Consider the following 20,463-nt stretch of genomic DNA (forward strand, 5'->3'; position numbering starts at 1 on the left):
AAAAGAAGAAGAAGAAGGAAAGGAAAAGAAGAAGAAGAAAAAAGAAAAAAAAGAAGGACATATTAAATATAATGCGCACTTAATAGTGCCGAGGCGGCGGAGCCGCCGAGGCGCGATTTTTTGACCCTATATTACCGCACGGCAATGTTTTTCTCGATTTTGTACAGCCCTAATGTAGGTAGATAAAATCCACTTGACGTTAGAATGTGTTTGTTTATCGATAAAATAATTACTTTTTGGAAAACTCTTTTTGCTAAAAATTATTCAACATATAACGCCACACTTTAATTTATGTAACCTTTTATGATTCGGTTTAAAAAATGAGCCATGCTATTATCCAAAATATTTAGAACTTTTCTTGTTTTTTAGTTAATTTTTCGATATTTAATATCTTTAACAAGGGAGTACTATGAAAGCTTGTACAGTCCTATTTCCAATTTTATCTATAAAATAAATTCCAAACAAAAAAGAATTTTGAAATCTTTAATTTCCAATTAAAATGCATTTTTAATTATAAATTAATATACTATTTAATATGCTTATGCATGATAAAACCACATTTGATAGCAAGCCTATAAATAAATTTGCTTTTTGAGACCTTTTCGGCAATAAACTCATTTTGCTCAATTAGACAAATTCAGATCTAATTAGAACAGATAAATGATCATTAAAATACTAATAACAAATTCTCAATAAATCATCCAAAATGAAATAAGCAAAGATTCCTTAATATGTTTGAAAATTAAATTGAGATATGAAAATAAAGTGTATTTTTACTATCAGTATGAGATTTTAAGTTGGAAGTAAATGAATTTGAATTGATATAATTATTCTTCTGAAAACATAATTTGAAACAGCAAATTTTATTTCCTAAAAAATTTTATTTTGCATTTCACATTATATAATTTGTTACAAATTAAAACTTGTTAACAAATAATTGTAAATAACGTTATAATTGAAATTTATAAGATTTTTATTTTCATATTGTATATTATTAGTCATTGATTCAAATTATATAAACAATGAAGTAGATCTTACAATTTTTTGAATCACATTCAAAAGTGCTAATCTTCTCAAACTAAAAACACGCCAATACGATTTATTCAACATGCTTTACTATTTAAATAATATCTCATTATCAAGCAGATTTAACAACAATTTTCTTATGGCCCAATATTTTCAATGCCGCTAATAAAATTCGTTCGTATCATATATTTTGTGCATGATATTATACTGTATCATATTTTGCAAATTTACAATTTTTAATAAAAGAATTTATTTTTTTATTTTTAATGTTTATTAATCATACTATTACATTTCTTCAATTAGATTTTTGAATGTTAATTAGAAGTTTAGAAATTTTTCGCTTAAAACATCACATGTTTTTATAAACACTTCGACAGAAATTCCACCTTAGTATTACTTTTTGATAATGAACGTTTCAACATTATATCTCAATTGATTTCAATGCCTTTCTCAATCTTTAACGAATTTCAATCAATAAATCTACTACATTCATATTACCTTTCAATATTTCTCAAATATTATTTCAAGCCATTATTTTCTTTAATTTTGCAAATTACCTCAGACTTTTCAGAGGATTGAGTTGCCACTCAATCCTCTGAAATAGTCTGTGGTAATTTTTAGTCTCTACACTATTTCAATATAAGCTCCATTTTTAAACAGTTTTTAAAAATCGAGCATTGAAAAGTGTGATGAGACTCTCAAATTTTAAAAAATTGCCCTCAATTTCTGCAAAATTTAAAACAAGCATATTTCAATCAAATCTATTCATTCACTTACATAAAGCATAATTACTTAAAACATTCCGAACGTACCTTTTATCAATTTTTTTAAATATTATTTTCAATAATGTCTCAAGATTTCGCCGTCATCCAATATCACCACAAAGCACTTCAAATCCCACCTCAGATAGGTAAGTACAAGATCATCAAAACCCTTGGTAAAGGTGGATTTGCTGTTGTGGTCCTTGCATACGACACGACAACAAATCAAAAGGTTGCATTTAAGGTTATTGATAGACAAGAAGTCAACGAAACAGGTACAATCAAGTTTGTTGAGTGCGAGCTCCGTCTCTTGGCCAGACTTTCCCATAATAACATTGTCAAAATCTATGACATCATATACGAGCCTGAGATGATTATGATCGTTATGGAATACTTACCAAATGGCGATATCCAAACCCTTGTCAATAACAGCGTCTCATTAAGATATGACGAATACTTGAATTATACCGAGGACTTACTCAACGCTTTGAATTATCTCCATAAAAGAGGAATTGCCCATAGAGATATTAAGCCAGATAATATCTTGTTTAGCCAAGATATGATGATTAAAATAATTGACTTTGGATTATCCAAAGACAATCAGATCCCAGAGAACCTTCTCCTAGGAACACCAATGTATATGGCTCCTGAGCTGTTTAAATCATTAGACAGCGATCCAATGATGTCCGATGTTTGGTCATTAGGTGTCACACTACATATCTTCATGACAGGAAGATATCCATGGAGATATGCTAATGAAATGGAATTTATCAGAGCAGTCAAGCACAACAATGTGATGATCAACATAGAAATTGGCGGTATTCTTGGCAGAGTCCTCGAGCATATGCTTGAAGTAAATCCGAATGAAAGAAGTAATTGCCAAGATCTCTTAAATCTCATCAACTCTACTAGAAAGAATGGTTTTGGTTACTCAATGCCACATGTTGGAAGAACATTGAGCTCTCAGCCAAACCAGCCAAAGAACTTAATATCCTTGAAGACTTTGGCACTCTCAAGAAGAATGAGAAGTTCCAACGAAACATCGGTCAATAATAGAGCGAAGATAACTATTCCATACAAGGTCAAAACTAGGTCAATAATAGAGCGAAGATAACTATTGTTTGAATTATTTACGGTAATTTATTTATTCTTTTTACTACACTCTTGAGAAATCGTGACGATTCAATCTTGATGTGATTCACTTTCATTCCCAATTTCCTAAGCGATTAGCTATTTCGTAATGAATCTATATTAAGTTCAAATTAACACCATTTACATAGCGAAAACATAAACTCAATAATTTGAAATAATTAATTGCCGATAGAGAAGCTTTCTGATAAAATAATAATTATTAGCTTATTATTTCATTACTAAAGCCATACTTACAGACAACAAATACGATCAGCAAAATTAAAAGGAAAAATTGATTGGTGTAAGCGGCGTTCTATAATTCATTTTCAGATTAACAGGAAGTTATCAGAAAGTTTCTCTCTTTTTTTGAGGAATATGGACTACTTTTTAATAATTCTTATCATCATTAGATTATTGCAAAGAAACACAATGAAAAAGCATTGACATTTTTGAAGAAAAGTTATACATCAATAAATCAAAGCAAAATAATATCAAAAAATTCATCATCAAAAAACAATAGAGAAAAATATACGTTCATTTACATTAATATAAAGACAGATATCATAAATAAGACATTGCTTAAAGTTCCAAACTGATTTCGAACTCTGCAAGTGAAATCTTTACAAAAAGAGGTCATTCGACTCTCAATTCCTGCCTTTCTTATCATATCAATGTATGACCCAGTCTTATTCTCTATAATTACTCCACAAATAAGTTTCTCGCAACCTTTGAACGCATCCTCACCAATTTTGGTGACAGATAGAGGCAAGTTAATATGTCTTAAGTTAACGCAGCCTTCAAAGGCATTCTTTCCAATCTCAACAACGGATCCATCAGGAATAAGAATTGCTTGCAAAGCAGAGCATCCAATGAATGCACTTTTTTCGATATATTTCACTCTATCCGTGAAAGCGAAAAATTTGTTTTTAGAAGCTGGTGGATAGACAATCATTTTTGTTCTTTGATTATTGTACATCGCCCCATTATCAGAACAGAAGTTTTTAGATGCAAAATCGGAGATAGTTTCGAAACTAGAGCAGCCATCGAAAACTCCATAATCCAAATTCGACAATTTCGAATTTGGATTTATTGTCAATTTTCTCATGGCAAAACATCCTTTAAAACATTGAGTATTTAAGCTTTCAACAGTGTCTGGAAGAAGTATTTCTTCGATAGCTGTATTAGAGAATGATTCAGCACCAATTGTCCTAACGTTTGGGATCGAAATCTGATTCAAATTTCTGCAGTTTTTGAACAATAAATCCGGAATATAATTTTGATATAATATATTATCGGTAAATGAAACAGATGTCAATCCACAATTCATGAAGCAGCTAACGCCTAAACTCAATACTCTATTTGGTATAGATACGTAATTGAGGGAAGAACAACCTTCAAAGCAAGAAGATCCCAAAGTAAAGTTACCATTTCCTTGAAGCATCAATGATTTCAAATTTTGGCAGTTAAGAAAACAATTATTTGAAAGATCAACGTTTCCATTTGATATGAATGAAACAGAAGAAATACTAGAATATGAAAAAGCACTTTCAGATATTGTATTTATTTGTGAAAATGCTAAATCATTATCTATTTTTGTGTTATTAAATGAAAATCTTCCAATTTTTGTCACTTGATTTAAAGAAGGAAATTTTGAAAGTTTTTCACAATTATTGAAGGCAAAATCTTCAATAACAAGTAGATTATTATCTGCACCATCAATTCGAACTTCTACTAATTTATTTTTATTCTGAAATGCACCCTTTTTAATCAAACTTATTGTCGAAGGAATAGAAACAATGGTATCTGTATTACCAAAATACTGCAAAATCATAGTTTTTTCTTTATCCATTAGCAAGTATTGCTGATCGATAATTAAGTTCGAACCGGATGGAAGAGATAAAACAACATTTGGTGAATCTGAAAAGACTCCACCTGCCATTTCCTTCAAGTTTTCAGGCAATATAACTTCAGTTAAATCTACACAATTCGAAAAAGAAAATTCTTCAATCAAAGTTACATTATTTGGAATTGTAATTCTTCTTAATTTAGATCTAGCAAATAAATAATTTCTTATTACTGTTATACGGCTTGGAAGTGTTATTTCAGTTAGTTGCTGCGTGTTGTAGAATGCATGGTCATCAATAAATGTTACTGTTTCTGGAATTACTAAATTTCTCAAATTAGATCCAGCAAAACAATTATTTTTAATCTTTTGAAGGCCATTCATAAATGTAACAGAAGTAATCTGGCTAGAAACACATAATCCTTCTTCAGCATTACTTACATTAACACTAATTTCATATGAACTTCCTGAATTTGATGCAATATAAATTATGGATAAATTATCTTTTGAAAAAATAGCTCGGGAATCTGTCCAAAAGTATTCATTTTGTGGATCAACTTGAATTGACTCTATGAATCTACATGACGTAAAAGCTTTTCCTGTAATTGAACTAACAAAGGGTGGTATTTGCAAACTTGTGAATTTCATTCCTGCAAAACAATTCGAAGGCATGGAAGATAGCAAACAATTATATGCAAATTGTAATGATGTTAAAGTAGTCATCGATGAAATACTATATTCGAAAATCGTTGCTACTGATGAAGGAATTAATAACGAAGTTAAAGATAATTCGGATATTGCATAAGAACCAATTGTTTTGAGGTTTTCTGGCAATAATAGTTTTGTTACTGCTGAACATTTGTGGAAAGCGTGGGAATCAATTGTTTCTAGTTTTGTACATGGAGATAAATCTATTTCTGTTAGTCCTATGCAATTGTAGAATGCATAGGGCTGGATTGTTCGTAATTGTGGGTTTGGCTCGAATGAAAATCTTTTTAATGTTGTTCGACTTGAACTGAAACAATAATAGGAAGAACTTTCGCCAAAAATAATTTCGCATGCGGCAGTAATAGTGATGGATTCATCTGATGATGTGAAGCTTTTAAGTAATTTACCATTATTTTGATAATTAGCTATTTACTTGCTTTAATTTTTTTATTCCATTAATTTTTTAAAAAGTGACAAAAATAGTTCAACATACAATTCTTCTACCAAATAATTAAAATATATCATAAGAATAATTTCTTATATCCTTTGAAAAATTCTTATTTGAATAGTTTATATCTAGCAATCAGCGGCATTACTTTCAGAAGGTGTAAATTTTCTGCTACACCTACATGTGATGTCCCAATTGCGATATTTTTTATGATATTCGAGATATTTTTAATTTTTCCTTATTCATTCATCGGAATCATGCTGTTTAATCATTCTAATTTAATTCACAACACATACAAAGAGAATGGTATACTATTTTGCTTCACAAATATTGTTTGTACAGCCTGGAATTCAATTATTTCTTTATCAATCTTGTCGTATTGGCAAAATAGCTTAAATATTCTCTCCAATGCTTTGAGAATATTTCAAACATTTGCATTTGTTTTATATTTCAACGATATTGCAAAGATTTTATTAATATTTAAAGTTTTTGGCTCCAAAATAATATATTATCTATCTAAAATACTCGAATATATACTAATTTTAACAGGAGCTATTAGATATATTTCATTTTATATACAAATTCCTTATATTTCAGATTTTATTGAATTAATTTATTACAAACATAATGGAGTTTTCTATATAGTAGTTGTTATATACGTATTGAGTTTTATAATATTAGAAATGACCTTTGTTTTCTCTAGTTTGAAAGATATTATTGAACCAAGGAAAAGGAAGAAATTAAATATCGCATTGTTTTTCATTCCGTTTTTATTATTTTTGTATGTAATATTCTTCACTTGGATGAGATCATTTTATTACACATCTAGTTTCCCTCAAGATATGAATCTTATCAAAACGAAAAAACAATTGTATTCATTTCATCTTATTCTAATTTATAATTCTGCATGGTTTCCAATAATGAATTTAGCTCCATTAGTTATTTTACTTATGCTTTCATCAACAACAAAAATTTCAGACGAAAACATGAATCATGATGATGATGAAATAATTAATGAAAACTTTAATTTGGAATTATAATTATGAGTTTGCTTATTTAAGACTAATAATGTGAGAACTAATTTTGGTATCGAAAACAATATTGATTTCCTTTTGTTAATGAAGAGAAATATCCCTATATTTGTTTGAGAAAAAAGACATTTCGAGAGTTGAAACTTTATTCAATCCTATTTCGTTGAATGAATGAGCAGCTTATATATGTGATTATCACAATAATTCATGTGAATGTTTAAAAAGTGTCAGTTTTATTTTAATTTCTTCCTCATTCTAATCTAAAAAAGCAAGAGATTTCTATAACTAAAATGTTATTATTCATACAAATAGTAAATATAGGCCATAGTAATGATAGACAGTAGTTTACTTTTTTAATTCAGGCTCGCCATTCTGTCCGATATTATGAAAAAAAGGTAGTTCTCTAGTACATATCACTGGGATTTTCAAACATCCTTACTTTCAATTCCAAACAGCATTTCAATCAAATATAATTTTTTGTTAGATTTTTTATTTTCGGTTTGACAAATTTTGAGTCTATATTAAAAAGTGACTTTTTTTAATATGACCTCTCAAATTTTTATCACTTTTTCATCAATTAATGAGCGGAGGATATTGGGATTTAGTTTCAACAATTGTAATAGTGCAGCTATAAAATATAGAATATACAGATGCATCTAAATGAATTTGGTGCTGTTTTCTTATTTTTCTTAAATAGATCACAATTGATTACAAATATATCCTTAATAAATAAGCAATTACATTCTATTATATAAAAGAGCAATCTTATTACTTTATTGTCCACTTATGCAGAGCATTACTAGACGTATTTTTTATATGAATGAATATAGTTTTTCAAAGGGTATTTTGCTATTTTACTTAAATATTAAAAGATACTGTATCAATAATCTTTAAAAACAAATCATTGAAAAAAAATATTAAATAAAAAAAATATTATATAAAATAAATTGCAGGCCCTGGTCTATAATGAGGCCACAGATTCGTATTTATCGGTTCCAGGGCTGGATTCCTCTCCTGCCGCCAAGAACAAGACGGCAATTGAGAAAAACGGCCATGAGATTAGGAAGCGAAGCTTTGGCCTCAGCAACAGCCAGATCCTGTATCCATAGGTGTTTCAGGGCTGAGGAGAGAGGAGACCGTCCTTGATAATGGTGATCTCCCTCAAACTCAGCCCTGAGGATTAACCTTGCAGACTCTGGCATCAAGAAAGGCTAGAGCTTCGTATTTAATGATCCCAAGGGCCGGATTCCGCTGAGAATTGTCTGTGATGTGGAAATTCTCAGAAAACACTGCCTCTAGGACTGTATTGGAAGACTTGGCCTCATAAGGCTCCAGAGCATGCATGTTCCTTTCTTTCATGGCAGAGTTTTAACTTGGTCGTCCTCATGAGGGACTATCAGGTAGAAACTACACCATGAGGATTGTACTTGCAGACCATGGCCTCTGCAGAGACCAAAGCTTCGAATTTACTGCTTCCCAGGGCCGGACTTCTCTCCTGCCGCCCTAGATCAGGACGGCATTTGAGAAAGCCGGCCCTGAGAATTGTATGCGAAGGCCCTGGTTCCTGTTGAGGCCAGAACCTTTGTCTATTGGTCTTTCAGGGCCGAGAGGAGAGGGATCGTCAAAAATGCGGACGATCTCCCTCAAACTCGGCCCTGAGGATTGTATTTGCAGGCTCTGGTCTCAGAAAAAGGCCAGAGCTTCCTATAAACGCTCTCTCGGGACTGGATTCCTCTCCGGCCGCCCGAATCAGGGCGGTCTTTGAGGAAACCAGCCCCGAGGATTGCTTGCGAAGCTCTGGCATTTTCTGAGGCCAGAGCTTGTGAATTTCATTCAGTGCCAAGTTCCTCTCGGATCGATCCTAATGAGGACGACCTTCGAGGAACTTGGCACTGAGGTGATGAATTATGAACTCTGGCCTTGATGAAGGCCAGAGTTTTGATGCAATATCTTGATGGGATGAGCTTATGCTCAGTAAGCTCATCCCATCAAAACATTCGTTTAAAAATTGAATGAAAAATTATCGTATGTATTGAAATTTTTAAATAATAAACTTGAATAAAATTATTATATATAAAGAATAGAATGAAATAAAACCGAAATTGAATAAAAATTTCCAAAAAAAATTGAAAATTCTGAAATTCAAACAAAAAACTACAAATTTCATAGGAAAAATAAAGAATTAAAAATTTTGTATTTATAAAGTATCAATATTTATGATCAAAATTAGAAAGTGAGTATTATTTGAGAATTTTATGCTAAATGTGATATTTATATTTTATTAAAATGAAATTATTGATGAAAGGAAGTTGCGTTTGCAATGTAATAGAATAATAGCTTACAAATTTAAACTCCTTTCCAAAATAAAATAACGACGTGATATTCTTCATGTAAAATACGTCATTTTTCAGTTCTTCACACATAAATGCAGGGTACAAGTGATGTACCCTGCACTTATATGTGCACAATTGGAAAAGTATTAGTCACATTCGCATCGAAAGGAAAAGTAAGCCAATTTCCAGATCTGACTACATGGATGCAAGAGCATATAGTAACCCGCTGCAACCATGCACTCAGTCCTGGAATTGAGAATTACACATTCACATTCAAATAAAAATATGGGAACATGGTTATATAATGTAGGTAGATGAGGACTACCTTGAAGAAGTCCTCATCTACATACATTATAGCCTAATTTGACTTGGATGTGAATTAATCTTTTGACACCTATTAGGAAATTTATCGTTGATTTATTTAAATAACATAAGGTCTCACTAAATTAAATAAGGAATGAATTTTTGAAATCTCCTTCAAACTTTTATAAAATAATTTTATAACGAACATTATTTGAATAACAAAATAAATATCTAGTAATTTTGAAAAGATTTTTTTTATCAAAAGTTGTCTCAAAATTGAAAGCAATAAAAATACAATAAAGAGTTCAATAATATATTATATCAAAAATATGGCGAAAATCCTTAATTTATTTTCAATATGATTTTATTATATTCAATTTTGAATGATAGAAAAAAGTAAGATTTCTTTGAATTTTTGACTCTTAATATCATTTATCTATCAGTTTGAATATTAATTCTATAATATGTAACCATATATTAATTTATACGTTACTAACTCTTCTTTTCATATAAAAACAAATAATATGTTTAATTACCTTCATTATGAATCCAAATACATGTATTTCTAAGTATATCATAATATATATCTAACGTCTATCATCAAATCCTATTTTTATCTATTAATCATTTAATAATTTAATTTCATTTGCAAAATATCCGATATCTGACTATATTTACTGAACAATAATCATCAATAACACAATATAACGCATATATAATAATAAAAATATGTGTATTCGATATATTCATTCTAATTCAAATTAGCATCTTGATCAAAACTCAATTATAGTCATTACCATTTTATATATATATTACTCTAATTATATCTAATTTAATTGTTATAGTAAACATTAATATATTGCTAAATGCTTAATATTGATTTTTATATAACTTTAATAGTATGCCCATTGCATAATATGATCATCACAAGAATGAGTTCTGATCATATGTGCAATCCCACATTATATAGACAAATCACATAAAAAAAGATGAAAAAGTGATAATAAATTGAGAGGTCGTATTAAAAAAAGTCACTTTTTAATATAGACTCACAAATTTTTTAGAGGAAATCACTTTTCCTCTGAACTTTTTCAAAAGTATTAGTTGTATTCTCAAAGAAATAATTATTAAATATATACAAGATATTGTGTTTATGAGTCTAAGTTCATATTCAGAACAATTAACTAAATTTCAAAATTATTTTCGGATTTTTGATTGTAAGAACATTTCCTATTCATTTATAACCGGCAAATGCTTTAAATATTATCTTTATCACAATGAAAACTGCCAAAACAATAGTAATGAAGATATAAATAAGATGTCACAAGGAAAAATATTTGGAATATTTCAATCAAAGCTACGATGTATTAATATTAAATAATGTAATATTACCTTTCGATGATTCTATTTCTTTTAATATGTTTTACATTTTCGGAACTAACGTTTGAATTACATGATAATGTATTAATCATAACATCTGGAGGGTTATTATCCCAAGGTGCAATTAGTGCATTATTCAATCTAGGTTTAGTTAAAAAAGTTATATTTGATACAAATTCTAATACACAAATTGGACCACAAGCATTTTTTAATTTTCGCAACTTAGAATCATGTAAATTATCAAAACATATAAGCTATATTGATGTACAAGCATTCAGATTTTGTTTTTCATTGACTAAAATCACTATTGATATAGAAAATCAATATTATACAGTCGATAATCAAGTTCTTTACAATAAAGAAAAACATGCGATTTACAAAGTTCCAGTGAACATGACAGAAATCAGCCTTCCTTCCACAGTTTTAATAATTAAAAGCCATTCGTTCCATTACATAAAGAATATGAGTAAATTACTTATTCCAAAGACAGTTACATCAATTGAAGGTGGCGCATTTTATGATTCTCATATTGATACTCTAGAATTTGAAAAAGATTCTCAATTGACTAGTTTGACAACTTCATCATTACAATATATTTATTCTCAACGAATTATTCTTTCAAACTCATTGGAAGAAATTCAATCTAATGCAATTTATTCAAATAGTCAACATTTTAATATTTCATTCATAACTCCAAGAACAAAAATTTTAACAATTCAATCGAATGGGATTTCAGACACAAGCATTGAAACATTTGCAATTCCATCCGGAACAACATTAAAAGCTAATGCATTAAATCCGTCTAATTCTCTTCAATCAGTTACAATTTCAGAAAATGTTCATCTAGAAGATAATTGTTTTTCAGGATGTCCAAATATAGAATCCTTTTTTATTCTAGACAACAATATACATTTCAAAGATGGATTTCTAACAGAAGGAAATAAATTAATACATATTTCACGAAGCACATCAACTAGTTTTGATGCAAGTTCTCTTTCATCTATTTATTTCAAAAGATAATCTATTCAAATTATACTATGATTTTTATTATGAGCTTTCAAAAATTCAATACTAAAAATCGATAGCTTATCAAATTATTGAATAATTTTTCATATATATAATATATAAAGTAGTATAGACAGTTACTAACAAAATTTAAAAAAATTAGAGCGTCACACTTTTTCTGGGAGTGTAAAATCCAACCATTTGTTCTTGAATTTACGAAATTTCATAAAACCACATATATTCATGTGATGATGATCTTTTTCCGATTATATTTCAATTTAATGAAAAACTGGAACAACACATCACAACAAAATCTTCGCATTTGAATTCTTCTTTTCTATCCCATTTTGCATTTCATGCGGGAGTTTTGTTTCTATTCCGAAAATGAATGGAATTGGTTATCAAGGAATTATCTTTCTCAAACTGTAACTCTTTTGATAAATCATATCATTTTATCTGTTAACATTCTTCCAACAGTCAATACTTCGATAATAAATACATATTAATTCAATCGATCAAAAGGTTTAACATTTTTCAAATCAGTTTATATTAGGTTACATACATATTAGATCTTTAAAAATATTGAGTTAATTATTGATATTTCAACAATCTCAATTTAATTTCTTTTTACTTAGAAACTGAATACTATGATATCTAATGGAATGCAATATAACCTGTGTAATCATTTTGATTAGATTTGAAAATAGTGTATTAAAATTTCAATTCCATTTTAATAATTATTCTTAGCTTATTCCGAAGCAAATTTAATAAATCCAATATATAAGATTTTGCAAGTATTTTTCAGTTTTCTACTTAATGCTTAACAAAATTTTATGAGTTTATGATTAGCACATAAAAGATAGTTTTATGTTGTTCATGTTCACTCTTTCCATTTAAACATATTATAGTGACAATATTAAAAGAATAATATGAAAATCTAGTTGGACTTATATTTCGATCATTTTTGCTAAAATTTCTAACTGGTTTTTAAATGGTAAAATATCAGATCCATTTATGAAGAAATGATAATTTTTGAAAATTTATTTTCCTCATTTGAAATAAAACTGATTAAACATACAACCAAATATCTTCAGAATTAGTTTATGAATGCGTGTTCTTCAGAATTACCATAAAAAAACTATCGAAATCAAAATTTGAATATCAACAATATCAACTGACTTCCACTAAAACTACATATTATGGCGATATATAATAGAAATGTGATCTGAAATGTAGAAATGCAGAGTAGAAAAAAAATTATCGTTTTGATTTGAAGATAAAGTTGTATAATATCTGGCATATAAGTAAACAAGCAAATTGAAATTAATCAAATTGAAAGGTACATTCACTATTTTTGACAAAATTTTAAATTTTCATGGGGTTGTAAATCTTATAATAACTAGATGAATAAGGAATGAATCCCAGTATAATGTGCATCATTATATTAAACACTATATGTAAGGCTAATGATTCTATTAACACTTATGAAGATCTATAGTATTTGAGCAGATAAATTTGATAATTTCCAAAACTCTTATATTTCAAAATTAAAGTGTGCGAATGCATTTAAATGAGAGCAAAAAGAGATTGATGCTGTTAAAACTAGGTGTTAATTTGCAATTATTTCGCATCACAAGAACTACCCAGTAAATTCGGCTATCTTTCTTTGCAATTATTCTCCATTATACATATAATATAATGGTTAGGGTTTGAAGAAAAGTTACTAGAGAATTATTGACTTTTGAAATAATGCAGAATTTTACTTGAAGAAATCATTAATTTATGAGTTCCAAATTGCTAAGCATGACGAAAGATCATTAAATTTGCTGCAATTAAATACATTTATTGCAGAATTAAGATTATTGAAATTAAAAATTTGAAATATTGCCTTTTTGAATAAAAATTTAAATTTGATTATATAATCATGATAATATATTAGAGAAATTAAAAGAAAATATTTTAAACCATTCAAATATTTTGAATGTCTTATCAATTTAAAATATTAAAAGATAGCTTGATTTTATCATCATTAGTTGTTATCAAAGTTTTCTTCTTTTGATGAACAACAGTAAATAATTTGTTAATTACTTGTCTTCCTTTTTCGCAGCAAAATCGAAAGTTATGATGATAATCTTGCTCTCAATTTTGAAACTCTCTGATTTACAAGTAAGCATTCCTTTGGAAAAGCAGTCCTATTCTGTTTTCAAGATATTTTAAAGCCTCCATTTCATACAATGCGCAGATCTATTCGAAATTGCAAGAACTCTCAAGAAAAATGCAGCAGCAAAGAAGATTCCATAGTTTCTAGCATCAAAAATTTACAACCTTAATACAACAGTTAAAGAGAAGCTCGAAAAGAAAATATTTAACCATAAAGCTGGAAACCATTCGATATCTACTATTGGATCTAATAAAAAGTTAATTATAACATATTTAACATGCTATTTGTTGACTTTGTTCCATTATATTACCATATATATCTTTTTGAAATCTAAAATATTTTTACGATTTTAACCATGTGTTGTTGAAACCATATATCAATCTTAGCTAAAGTATAGTTTATGAGTCCGTCACCATCTAACGTATGAATTTTCAAAAATGTCAAATATGTTCATTTTTTCTGTAGATTCAGCCATAATTTCATGTAGTTATACTATTCAACTATTATTTAATATTTTTATCGATTTAAATATATGATGAGATGCTTAGTTCTCCTGGAAATCGATTTTTAATCGCAATTTTAACTTTCCAAAAAAATTCAAAAATAAAAATCCATCTCAATTTTCTAAGTTTTATAACTCGCCAAATCTCTAGCCAAATTTTTTTGGCCCGTATAAATATTGTTAGGCACTATATAGGGATGCTTATGGCATTCCAAACGGGAACCGCGGTTGGTTACCATGGATTTCCGTCACCGGTCACATTTTAAAGATTTTTAAAGCCTTATAAAAATATGCTTTGTAAATCATTTTTTGTAAATCGGCAAAAATTTGGTAATTTTCTTCAACTAATAAATCTGCGAATAGCATTTATAATACAAGAACAATCTTTTAAAATGCGTTTGATTCATTTTTGTATAATTTCATATAGGCACATATATTCTTCCGGGACTTTCCGTGATTTTACCGTAAAATCATTAGTTTACACCAATTTTTCCGTATTTTGAATAGTTTACTGCACTTTTTCCGTAAAATTGAGTTACGGGAATCCGCAAAATTTCCGGACCTCATTTTTCATAGAATATAATAATAATATTTGATAAAAAGATAATTATTTATATTTTTGATTTTTGAATTACGGAAAAAGTGAATTGTTAACTTGATTTTTTTATATGGTTAATTTTTCAAATGATATTATGAAGATCTAAAATATTAAAAGTAAAAAATTGAATTACGGAAAAAGTGAGGTCAAAAGTGAAATAAATTTGCAGAACAATTTTCATTGAAATAAGACATTGAGTATCACACTTTAGTGAATCAACATCTATAAGAATGAAGTGTTTTGAAGCTGAAATAATATTGAATAGAAATTAATTTTTTCTGAAATTTTGAATGAAATTATGGGAAATAAAAAAATTACTAAATATTGTATTCATACAAATATATTATTTTAAAGGAAAAATAGATGCTGATAGAAACGATGAAAAATTTTGAAAACTTTACAATTAATTTATGTTCGTTAACCACAGAGCTTGCAATCCAAAGCTCACGTTAGACTACAAGAGTCATGAAGTCTCATACTAAGGGATATCCAACATATATTTTAATAATCTAATGTTTGTGACAAATATTCAACATAAAATTAAGTTTTCGTTTCGTTACAAGGCATTCATACTTTGGAGATATCATATTTAATGTACAGAAAAGTTAATATTAAACAATACATGCTAAAGAATTAATAAATAAGATAATAAAATAAATTTATACGTAATTACTTTCATTTAATATGCTTTATGCTGTATAATATTGATTAAGAGGCATTAAAAGGTTCCATAGTCTGCTTTTATAGGCAAGATTTTTGATAAAAATTTAAAATTTTGAAAAATGATGAGAAAAGGAAAAAAAAGGTAAATGAGAGCAAGAGGAGGGAAAAAAAAGAAAAAGAAAAGAAAGGGAAGGGAAAAATAAAAGAAAGAAGGACATATAAAAATTTAGATGCGCATTCTTAATGCCGAGGCGGCTTGCCGCCGAGGCGCGATTTTTTTAGGCCTCTACGGTAACCCGGCAATGTTTTTTTAAATCTTGTACAGCCCTAGGGATGCTATTTATCTAGGGCTGTACAAGATTTAAAAAAACATTGCCGGGTTACCGTAGAGGCCTAAAAAAATCGCGCCTCGGCGGCAAGCCGCCTCGGCATTAAGAATGCGCATCTAAATTTTTATATGTCCTTCTTTCTTTTATTTTTCCCTTCCCTTCCTTTTCTTTTTCTTTTTTTCCCTCCTCTTGCTCTCATTTACCTTTTTTTTCCTTTTCTCATCATTTTTCAAAATTTAAAATTTTTATCAAAAATCTTGCCTATAAAAGCAGACTATGGAACCTTTTAATGCCTCTTAATCAATATTATACAGCATAAAGCATATTAAATGAAAGTAATTACGTATAAATTTATTTTATTATCTTATTTATTAATTCTTTAGCATGTATTGTTTAATATTAACTTTTCTGTACATTAAATATGATATCTCCAAAGTATGAATGCCTTGTAACGAAACGAAAACTTAATTTTATGTTGAATATTTGTCACAAACATTAGATTATTAAAATATATGTTGGATATCCCTTAGTATGAGACTTCATGACTCTTGTTGTCTAACGTGAGCTTTGGATTGCAAGCTTGCTACAGCACATAAGTATTCTGTGGTTAAAAAAACCACATGAGCTTTAAAAACGATAAAACCAAAAATAATTGTTATAATTTAAATGAAGAAGTAATTTAAAACGATTTTATTTATGATCAAATTTTATATATTTTTTTGGATCAAATCCATTTTAATAGAATTTATATACTATTCATCTATTAGTAAACACTACCGAAAAAAAAAAAAAAAAAAAAAAGGTATTGGGGCTTCCAGGGCTGCGCCCCTCTAGCCCCCTGAAGATATTTAGTATAAAATGCATTTTATATAAAATGAGGTTTTTTTGGGGTGTGGGGGCTTCCAGGCGCGTTGCGCCTTCTAGCCCCTAAAATTTTTTGAAAGTCGTTGCTGTTGACTTTTCGGTAGAGGACTCAAAATAGTTTAACTATGTCCGGACAAGTAAGAGTCTATCGTCGCTACAGTAAAGTTACGGGCGTTCCAAGAAGTATACTTTGAGAAGCCTTTTCTGTCACTTTTCAGGTAAAAACATTTTTATTATATATATAAAATGAATTTTACAAAACCACCGTTACCCTTCTTCGGAAATAAGAGTAGATGTAAAGATATTCTATTGAGAGAACTTAAGAAACTACCGAATGGTCTAACATTTGTAGACTTGTTCGGTGGAAGTTTCTATATATCCCATCTGTGCCATACCGTATTCCCAAACTCAAAGATTATATGCAATGACTTCGACAACTATATGAACCGTCTCAAACATATACCAGACACAAACAAAATATTGAGTGAGTTGAAAGAAAAGATACCTATAGGTAAGATGGAAAGTATACCATTAGATAAGAAAAATATTGTCAGAGAGGTTTTGAAAAAGGCAGAGTATATTGACTGGGATAGTATATCTTCTAGACTATTATATAGTGGTTCTATAAGAGTTCATGACATTGAAACACTTATGTCAAACGTTTTATATCTTAACTATACAAAGGTTTTCAAAGAGAACATAGAAAAATATACTGAGGGTATAGAGTTTGTGAGATGTCGTTGGACAGAGTTGTATGAAAAATATAAAAACAAGGAAAATGTTTTCTTTATAGTAGACCCGCCGTTCTTTAACACATACGATTTTCAATACCAAGCAGACTGGACTTTGAGAGACTCTTTAGAAACTTTAGACGTTTTACATAACCATCCATGCTTTTACTTTACATCCGATAAAAGTGGTTTGGAAAGTGTCATGAGATGGTTAGAGGACATACATGAGTATGAGTTTAGATACGATAAGATAGAATATGAGAGAGGTCCTATAAACCGGAGAAAGTGTCATAACAAAGAAATTTTATTGGTAAGTAAATGTGGTTTGAAATCGGATTGTTAGTTTTAGGTTTTTTCCATTGTGTCATTTACTTATTTGACGTGGCAGAAAGATATAGAGAATATGAAGATGAACCAATGTCTGCAAATGTTCAGCATATGTACTCGTAAGAGATATTTTTATCTAATATTAAAATGGACGCACAGAACTTAGCGAATGCACAGCAACCTGGACAACCAAACCCAGAGAATATTCCAAATGAAGTTAGAATACAAACTGCAATGGCAAACTATGGTCAAGTGCCAACAGATGTACAAATGCAAACTGCCATGTCAAATGACGCTGCGTTAGGCTTACCACCATGGTATGCAAATATGAGATGGAAAGAGTTTTATACAAACCCTGAAGTGGGATATAAACAACTCTATGCAGATGACGCGAACACAGGAGTTGACCCAGAGTATGTTTTCTACCAGAGGAGAAATAGAATGTATGAGCTCCAGTTAAAAAATGCTATGGAACTCAACAGGAAACGTAAGAGACTAGGTGGACATTAGATTTTTACATATAGTAAAATGGGTTTCTTTGGAAGAATAGGAAACTTCTTTCGAAATGTTGGAAGAGGTATATGGAATGGAATAAAATCTGTCGGAAGAGGAGTATGGAACGGTATCAAAAATATTGGTAAAAGAGTAGGTCAGTTTGTTGGTATTATACCTAAAGACCCTGAACCAGAAGAACAAGCTCCTGTTATACAACAGCCTGAACCTGCACCACAGTCTAGTTGGCAACCAAATCCAACACCTCAACCGTATTAAAATTATATTTTTACCGTTCGATAGTAGTTGTATATGAGACTAAGTTCTAAGTAAAACGCATGGTATAATGGAACTATTCTCTTTCTTCCAATGTTGTAAACCATACTTGAAAGTCTGAAATACTTCCTCGTGGTTCATATAGCTTTGTAGGTTTTTCGTAAAAGTCATTTGCCAAGCATAAAAAAAGAGTTTTGTGCACCAGAAAATGAAGCATGAACTATAATTAGCATCTGAGTCGAAAACATTTTCATATGTTCCATTAGGGTTTCGACTTCATAAAAGTTCGGGTGTACTGGATATTCTGCAGGCTGATTTAACATCCTCAAAAATCTATACCATGCCAAGTTGTTATATTTTGTAGAAATATAAACGTCTTCTCCAAGGTCTTCTATTTATTGATTTTTAACAGTTGCATTTTTCCTGTCATATAAAATATCGAGATGGTACTCTCCTTCGTCAATGTTAAACTGGTTTGCATATTCGAGATAGATATCGTTTATTTTTTCTTGAAAAGCTTGAAGAGTTGTTTCTAAGTTTACAAGCAAATTCACTTGTAAAAGTTTTCCCTGTTCAAATTTCTCATACGTACGTTTTTCTTTGTTATAGTATCGAACTTCAAAAGCGACCGTAAATGGGAAACCATGTATGGCTTCTGAAATGAACTTCATTCTACGAAAGCCAATAGCTTTTGTGACGGATGGGTCTCTTAGCCATCTTAATGGGTAGTCAAAACGATAGCCTTCATGCTTTACGGTCTCTGTCTCAAACTTTTGACCGACATTAGTAAAAAAGTTCATCTAATGGTTTAGTTGTAGCAACTCTTGAATTTTCTTTTTCTATTGGAAAGCATTTTTTATCTAGAATAAAAAATGTCGAAAGAAACAGCGTCTATGAGAGAAATACAACACAACCGACAACTCATTTTGCAAGCTCTAAATAAGAACACAACAAACTTTTCAAACTATTCTAAGATATCTGAGTCATGAAAGAAGGAAACTTAAAACTGACATTAAAACCCATTGACAGACGAGTTTCTATTTCAAGACAGTAAGAACCATACTGTTTGTATAAATCCAACAAAGGAACTTTAAACGAGAAACCTATAGATGAACTTCTTTGAAAGCAGATGTTGACAACAAAGCTGACAAAAGAGTATGTCATTGAAAAAAGTTCAAGAAGAACATGACAGAGCAGATGCAACATATGCAACAAAAGCAGATGTTGACAAACAAAGCTGAAAAGAGTATGTCATTGAAAAAGTTCAAGAAGAACATGACAGAGCAGATGCAACATATGCAACAAAAGAACATACTCATCCTGAACTAGCGGACAAAACATATGTTGACAATAAAATGTCAAGTGAAGTGACAAGAAGCTGACAAAGAATATTCTAAAAAAGACTCATACACATACCATTGCAATATTACAAACTTACAAGAAACCTTAAACAGGAAAAGTGACGTTGGACATACACATACCATTGCAAATATTACAAACTTACAAGAAACCTTAAACAGGAAAAAGTGACGTTGGACATACACATACCAT

General features: G+C 29.6%; 6 protein-coding genes across 6 annotated transcripts, besides 3 other annotated features; 5 read left to right on the forward strand and 1 right to left on the reverse strand.

The window, feature by feature from the left end:
• Window positions 1-122: part of a mobile genetic element that runs on past the window's edge.
• A 1,750-nt stretch (window positions 123-1,872) lies between these two features.
• Window positions 1,873-2,901, forward strand: TVAGG3_0654460 (protein serine/threonine kinase protein; the record flags this gene model as incomplete). Its single annotated transcript, XM_001308141.1, has 1 exon — window positions 1,873-2,901. The coding sequence occupies one exon, from the start codon at window positions 1,873-1,875 to the stop codon at window positions 2,899-2,901; it is 1,029 nt and encodes a 342-aa protein (XP_001308142.1).
• Window positions 2,902-3,147: 246 nt separating this feature from the next.
• On the reverse strand, window positions 3,148-5,917 carry TVAGG3_0654470 (regulation of response to stimulus; the record flags this gene model as incomplete). The annotated part of the gene is made up of 1 exon (XM_001308140.1): window positions 3,457-5,484. The coding sequence occupies one exon, from the start codon at window positions 5,482-5,484 to the stop codon at window positions 3,457-3,459; it is 2,028 nt and encodes a 675-aa protein (XP_001308141.1).
• Window positions 5,918-10,657: 4,740 nt separating this feature from the next.
• On the forward strand, window positions 10,658-12,910 carry TVAGG3_0654480 (ribonuclease inhibitor domain-containing protein; the record flags this gene model as incomplete). The annotated part of the gene is made up of 1 exon (XM_001308139.1): window positions 11,427-11,984. The coding sequence occupies one exon, from the start codon at window positions 11,427-11,429 to the stop codon at window positions 11,982-11,984; it is 558 nt and encodes a 185-aa protein (XP_001308140.1).
• Window positions 12,911-13,304: 394 nt separating this feature from the next.
• Window positions 13,305-14,834: a mobile genetic element.
• Window positions 14,835-17,332: 2,498 nt separating this feature from the next.
• TVAGG3_0654500 (phage tail repeat-like family) lies at window positions 17,333-18,160 on the forward strand (the record flags this gene model as incomplete). The annotated part of the gene is made up of 1 exon (XM_051241756.1): window positions 17,333-18,160. One exon carries the CDS (start codon window positions 17,333-17,335, stop codon window positions 18,158-18,160), a length of 828 nt encoding a protein of 275 aa, XP_051088343.1.
• A 131-nt stretch (window positions 18,161-18,291) lies between these two features.
• On the forward strand, window positions 18,292-18,654 carry TVAGG3_0654510 (uncharacterized protein; the record flags this gene model as incomplete). The annotated part of the gene is made up of 1 exon (XM_051241757.1): window positions 18,292-18,654. The coding sequence occupies one exon, from the start codon at window positions 18,292-18,294 to the stop codon at window positions 18,652-18,654; it is 363 nt and encodes a 120-aa protein (XP_051088344.1).
• Window positions 18,655-18,672: 18 nt separating this feature from the next.
• TVAGG3_0654520 (serine threonine-protein phosphatase family) lies at window positions 18,673-18,915 on the forward strand (the record flags this gene model as incomplete). Its single annotated transcript, XM_051241758.1, has 1 exon — window positions 18,673-18,915. One exon carries the CDS (start codon window positions 18,673-18,675, stop codon window positions 18,913-18,915), a length of 243 nt encoding a protein of 80 aa, XP_051088345.1.
• A 1,396-nt stretch (window positions 18,916-20,311) lies between these two features.
• Window positions 20,312-20,463: part of a mobile genetic element that runs on past the window's edge.

This window comes from Trichomonas vaginalis, chromosome III (assembly GCF_026262505.1).
Source record: "Trichomonas vaginalis G3 chromosome III, whole genome shotgun sequence".
NCBI classification, from domain to species: domain Eukaryota; phylum Parabasalia; order Trichomonadida; family Trichomonadidae; genus Trichomonas; species Trichomonas vaginalis.